We start from the raw sequence: 6,810 nt of genomic DNA, 5'->3' as shown, positions 1-6,810 counted from the left end.
TGTTAGAGGAAAGCATATTTAATTGGATTGTGGCTTTTACATGGGAAAAAGAGTTGATACAAAGAGAAGATATTTTTATTTGTTAGATCGCATAAGATATTTACGGAATATTTTTTTAAAAAAGACTGCACAATTGTCGATAACCACTTTTTAATTTAAACCGATGGCCAAACAACATTATACTCCTTTTTTTTATAGATATCCAAATTTCCAAACAATACTTTTTTTTTATAGATATCTAAGTTTCCAAACAATCCTAATTTGTACTTGAGTTTTAATAAGATATATATATATATATAGATTTTTATTTTTGAATAAGGCCCCCTAATTCACAGGTCCGTCCGCATCTGGGTCTATTATCATTAAAGGTCTATATGTTAATTAAATTATAGGGTAACGTAGATTTTAACTGGATACAACATGTATATGCATGGTTAATTAATACTTCTATTACCTTCAAAGAAAAGTCAAATATCACACAAGCATGTAACAAGGCAATGTCTCACCATTCTTGCTGTCTTTTTTTTTTGTCAAGAAGCACTCATCTTAAACTGTATCTTTCATGAGATCTGTTAATGATTGTATAATTTTGACAAATATAATTCAGAACCGACTAACATCTAACATAGTTTGTGCAGCTTCTTAAAAAAAAAGTCATTTCTCACACAAGCATGTCGCTTGGACTCGAGTCTCTAGAAAATACTAAATCTTAAAATTTCTTAGAGATATAAAAAAAGCATTTGGATACAAATTCAAATTCATACTGGGAATGAAAAATCCTTTGAATCTACAAAAACCAAAACGGATTAAAATACCGATGATATACTGACAATGCATGGATTAACTTTTATTCCTTGTATACTACGTTAGGTTTAATCTTATTTTCTAAATGAGATTTTTGACCAGAACTCTAGGGATCACGAACTGAACTCATGTATGAAGTTGTTTAGATCGTTAAAAGAAGACCCTCCTTCTGCCACAGCAGCTTTAGCCATCTCCGACAGTTTCTTAATCCGTATGATAGGTACTTAAGGGGAGAAGCCAAATGAACTGTTGATGTGGACAATAAATAAAGGGATAAGAGACTCTAGTTGGATAAGAGGCTTTGCAGTTGGAATAGCTGAGGCAAATAGAGAAGGAAGAAGATGGAGTATAAATAGAGAGCTTGATCGAAGAAGAGAGCTATGCTGATGTTGTAGAAAGAGTGAGACGCCATGAGTCTTCCTTCCTCACGATCGTCATGAGATCGTGATGAGTCTTCGGGTTGAGATCGCCATGAGATCCTAACCTGAGATTCACTTTATCAGCTTCTAGTTATCTTGTAATCTCTGTCTATCTTGTAATTGGTGTGTTGAGAGATCAATAAGAAGAGTTATAGAGTTTGGGATATCAAGACTCTATCATTGGTGCGGTGAAACTGTGATCGAAGCTAACGCGGTGGTGTTACGGTGATGATGAAGTTCGGTGAATCGGCGGTAAGAATCAAGGGAAGCGATGGTTTTGTTGCTGGATTCGTCGGAGGCGCTATTGAGTTTCACGAACGATGCGAAGATTACGGAAGTTACGGAAATCGCGGAGTTTCCAGAGATGATGCGAACAAGACGATGCAGAGAGATCCGTTGGTGACGCGAAACGATAAGGCGACGGCAGAGCGATTGGATTCTGTGGAGAAGCAGATCGCAACGATTGGAGAGGATTCAAGCGCAGTCATGGGAATCGTTACGGTTCCAGTGTTTCCGGATGTCGACTTGAGGCAGTGGATTTCGTGGATGGAGCATTACTTTGCTCGGAAGGGACTCACTGACTTCGAGAAGTTACACATGGCTTATGGATTCATTGTGGATGAAGCTGAGAGGTACATTAGTGGTATCGATTCTTTGAGGCCTATTAGAAGCTGGAAACATATGAAAGAAACGTTGTTGTGGCAATTTGGCGCTGATGATGATCCAGAGAAGATCAGAATGAAAGCTAGTTATGATAGAGGCCACAAAGCTTTCTTGGAGTGGGAAGCAGACAAGCGACGACGTTCCCGACTGTGTTCAGGTGATTCTGGTGATATAACTTTCACGGATGAATCAACCTCACACAATGCCATTGTTCATGAGACTGGAGTAGTGAGGAACTGTTCTCTGTCAGATTTGATTCAGCCAGCTTTAGATTCCGAGACGGTTCATGAAAGAGATATGGTGATACAGACTGTCCCTGCTGCAGAAGTTTCTGTACAATCTGATACAATACTCGAGAAAGATGTTTTTGCTGAGACTGGTCATGAGGACGAACTAAGTACAGAGAAAGAAGCAGAGCAGGTGTCAAAATCACTATGTATTGCAGCTCAGGAGGAGAAATTAGTTGCAGAGATGTCTCTGGATGGGCCAGATATGGTGAAGTTGATGGCATTAGCGACTGTTGATGGTGTGTCTGTGAGTTCTAGTGATTGGCATGTTTCAAGGTCAGAGGCTGCTCAAGAGGCAGAAGTAGAGCTTAAGCCTGCGTCGCTTCAGGAGATGGAGCATCAGGCTGGTGTAAAACTTGAGATATCAGCAAATTCTTGTGTGGAGCAGTTTGATTCATCTCTGGAGACAGTTTCAAATTTTTCTCTGGTTGAAGAGAAGCTGACTGACCGAATGAATTCAAGTAAAAAATCTGTTCATGAGACTGGTTTGGTGTCGAATGATTGTCTTGTCCCTGATTGCTCGTCACCAGCTATAATGCTCCAGAGAGCTTCACGTTCAGAGTCTCAAAAAGAAGCAGTAGTATTGGTTACGGACGATACACTGATTCCACTTGAACAGAACATGGATTCATTGCAGGAGCAACTGGTCCAGCAGATATATTCACCACCACCAGTTTTCAAAGAGAGTGATTCAGTGAAATTTCTGGGGGGCACTGTGATTATTGATGCAGAGAATGTGGAGAATGCTTGTGTCTGTAGGCTGTGTGGTCAGAGGTTGCGACGGGTTCCAAGTAAAAAGCGGGAGAGGAAGTGCTTAAAAACTCGGAAATTCAAGTATAAACTATTGAATCTGATGAGAATCATGTTACAAATGGATTCAAACCAAGTCATTGACGAAAAGGACCAGAAAAAGCTTCTTACGGTGACGATGAGGCAGGATTCAAAGTACGTAATACAGTTGCTTCTTGGTGTTTTGAAGTACCACGTGAAGCACAAATGGAGAGTGAAACACTTCAAACCAGTGTCAGATTCGGAAGGTTGTGTGGACCAGCTGGCTGATGAGAATGATGCTACAGAGTTTGTTTTAGGCAGGAGAATGTTAGCGCAGAAGAATGTCAAAGTTCTGCGTAAGCAAGATACGTCATGGCTATACGAACGTTTCTGGAAATATGACGCACGAAGCTTAATACAGTTTCTTCTTGGTGACGTCAATTTTCATCTGAAGCACAAATGGCGATTTAAATGGTTCAGACCAGTTTCGGTTTTAGCGTGTGTGTTGGAGCATGCGGTTGCGGAGAAAATTTCTGCAGTATCTGATGTTAAGAAGAGGATCATGTCAATGAGGGATCACAATCGTTTCAGTTTGTTTCTGGAACATAGAGGAGTTGAGTGGCGATGGGTTTGCTCTGATCTCACAATGTCAGTGGCAGATACAAGACCAGAATGGCAGAGATCCCTTATCATTTTCTTCTGTGTAAGCTTGAGGGCAAGCTTGATTTCAAGGGCGAGAGTATACAAGAGGATACTGAAGTGGTTGTGGAGGTTAAAAGTGTTGATTGTGTGGTTTTCAACAGTAACCGGGTATTATATTTTCGAGATAAGTGTTGGTAAGCATAAAGAAACGACAGCACCAAGCACACTATGGTGGATACAAGTGGTGAATCTTCAGTTACATAAAGAGAGAAGAGCTGTGTTACTGATGTCTATCAGGAGATATAGACTACAAGTTTGGGTACAACAGAAGCTGAAATGGAAGAGGAATTACAAAACATGGATGTTCAAATACAAAGAAAGAATGAAACAAGTGCATGCTCTGTTATTACACATTGAGTGGTGTCTTTGGAGCAGTTCTTATTTTCTATGGCATCGCTGGAGAAGCAAGGGTAACTCTACTTGTTCTTCTGAGATGGCTGGTTTAGTTGAAAATCAGAAAAATAAAGAGACAGGGAGGTTGATTCAGGGTGTATATACTTGCTGTGCTCACGTTTTGTGGAGTGGCTGGCATGTCCACAGAGACAGTAAGGTGATGCAACAAAGGTGGAGAAGTAAATTGCCCAAGTCATGGATGTTCAAGTATAGAGAGAAGGTTCATGTGCTCAGCTTAGCTAACTGTTGAAGTATTGGAGTCAACAAGAGAAAAGAGACCAACATGATCATGAATCATTTGTTCAGTGGTTTCTTTCCATACAAGCTTGTGGGCAAGCTTGTTTTCAAAGGGGGAAGTATTGATAGGTACTTAAGGGGAGAAGCCAAATGAACTGTTGATGTGGACAATAAATAAAGGGATAAGAGACTCTAGTTGGATAAGAGGCTTTGCAGTTGGAATAGCTGAGGCAAATAGAGAAGGAAGAAGATGGAGTATAAATAGAGAGCTTGATCGAAGAAGAGAGCTATGCTGATGTTGTAGAAAGAGTGAGACGCCATGAGTCTTCCTTCCTCACGATCGTCATGAGATCGTGATGAGTCTTCGGGTTGAGATCGCCATGAGATCCTAACCTGAGATTCACTTTATCAGCTTCTAGTTATCTTGTAATCTCTGTCTATCTTGTAATTGGTGTGTTGAGAGATCAATAAGAAGAGTTATAGAGTTTGGGATATCAAGACTCTATCACCGTATCCTCCTCTCCTCCCCCTCTTCCCAAGCCAACACCTCTCTCACAGCCTTCTCTACTTTCTCTCTGCTAATGATCTCATCTCCCATATTCTTCACATGCTTTGTGGCTCCAACGCTCACTCCCGTTCTCAGTACTTGTGTAACCAGTTTCTCGTTATAGAACTGCTCCGCCCCAATAGGCCATGTCACCATCGGTAGCCCTGCAGCCACTCCTTCAAGAAGCGAGTTCCAGCCACAATGAGTCACGAACCCACCGGTTGCTTGGTGCTCAAGTATCAGCACCTGTGGAGCCCATCCTCTTATTATCATCCCTCTCCCTTTGACCCTCTCTTCAAACCCTTCTGGTAACCATTCTTCTTTGTCGTCGTCGCCTGTGCTTTTCCTCACAACCCAGATGAAACTTGCGCCGGAAGCTTCTAACCCTGCAGCGATCTCTACCAGTTGCTTGTTCTTGAAGCAAGCAACGCTCCCAAATGAAATGTAAATGACTGAATCTTTTTCCTTGGAGTCAAGCCATTTAATGCATTCAGATTCATCAACGCTCGCTTTCTTTCCTCTCTCAGCCTTCTCCTCAAACCCTCTGTTTGTAACAGAGAGCGGGCCGATTTGCCACGCTCTCTTAGCTACAAATCTCTTGAAAAAATCAGCGTATTCAGGTTCAAGCTCGTAGAAGCTGTTCACTATAACACCGGTGCTCTTTGTTTCTGACTCTCTCACGTCCAAAAGAAACTTTGCCATCTCGGACTCGCTGTTTATGATCTGTTCTCGAGTTATCTCTATGTCACCGGGGAGGTCAGGGATTACAAAAGGCTCGCTACTCGAAGCTACTTTGTTCTGTGGTTTATGCACTTTCATGCAATAATTAGCGCACAAAGAGAAGTAGCCAGTACCGTGGAACACAAGTCTTGGCACGTGACACTTCTCAGCAACTTGGGTGGACCATGGGAAGAACATGTCGGCGATAAGACAGTCCGGTCTCGTTGTCTCGAGGAGTTTCTCAAGCTGGTCTTTGAAAAACCTTGTCGACGATAAGAACTTGAAAGCTATGTTCTCTCTACCAGGGTTGTTGCTTGAGGTGAAGAAATCAACGTTCTCGCATCCTTCTGGTAACCCCAGCTGCACGCAAGGGAATTCGAATATGTGGATGTCGATTTCAAGACTAGGGTTCTGGTTCTTGAATACGTCTATGGGTTTTTGGAAGATCTTGGAGTTGAGAGGAGTGGTGATGATTGTGGATTTGACTCCTTTGCTGGAGAAAAGCTTAGCCATGTCTAGAGTTGGTATCATGTGGCCATAAGCCATGTATGGGAAGAACATAACATGGAGCTTATGGTGAGGATTCCTACTCATTTTTGTTTGGCTTTGGTTGACAAAAATGAGAAATTTGAGAAAATGTATTAGAGAAATTAAAGATTCTGAAAATCTTATGGTTGTAACAGCATCATGATCATCATCAGTCTCTTAAATAGTCATTAAACAATATTAAATTGATATTTTAAAGTAGTTTATTATGCTCAATTTTAGACTAGTCACTGAGAATTAAACATGTGGTAGATAGTATCAAATTTTGATTGAAAGTCTCTTTGTAAAAGAGAAGTTAATGAGAAACTCTTTGAATTTGAAACCATCACTGATGGCCTAAAGAGACTTCGCATGATCCTATTTGTTGTTATAACGTGTAAAACTCCACTGTCCACACGTAAGGTTGGTGGGATCAGATCACCTTGGGCAATGACTTCTGACGTATGCAACTACGTCACTTGTTTTGGTTTCTTTGATACTTCCTGTGTCAACTTGTTTACAGTTATCGGAATCTATGACCAGGTTTCAGAGATCTTTTGGAAGCAAACTCAGGTTTATTTCTGTCGGCGAGACCAAGATCTTGTCTACATACGTTGTTTGTTTGAATGTTTATAAATGTTACACTTTAGTAAGTGAGAATAGTCTTATTAGTGGTTAATACAATTTGACTAGTCGCCTGGCGTCCTAACCTTGATAATACATGTTGTTTAGTATAACTTTT

General features: G+C 40.9%; 1 protein-coding gene across 2 annotated transcripts; it reads right to left on the bottom strand.

The window, feature by feature from the left end:
• Positions 1-698: 698 nt before the first annotated feature.
• On the bottom strand, positions 699-6,591 carry LOC108869154 (UDP-glycosyltransferase 73B3). 2 transcript variants are annotated; one of them, XM_018653283.2, is made up of 2 exons: positions 4,785-6,591; positions 699-1,013 (listed from the first exon to the last, which is right to left on the bottom strand). In XM_018653283.2, exons 1-2 carry the CDS (start codon positions 6,135-6,137, stop codon positions 918-920), a joined length of 1,449 nt encoding a protein of 482 aa, XP_018508799.1. In that variant the 5' UTR covers positions 6,138-6,591; the 3' UTR covers positions 699-917. The 2 variants fall into 2 exon arrangements, with proteins under 2 accessions (XP_018508799.1, XP_033141979.1); XM_033286088.1 differs by having other exon boundaries at positions 699-1,019; positions 4,791-6,591.
• Positions 6,592-6,810: the final 219 nt, after the last annotated feature.

This window comes from Brassica rapa, chromosome A01 (genome assembly GCF_000309985.2).
Source record: "Brassica rapa cultivar Chiifu-401-42 chromosome A01, CAAS_Brap_v3.01, whole genome shotgun sequence".
Classification (NCBI taxonomy): Eukaryota; Viridiplantae; Streptophyta; class Magnoliopsida; order Brassicales; family Brassicaceae; genus Brassica; species Brassica rapa.
This window is presented reverse-complemented; position numbering and strand designations above follow the sequence as displayed.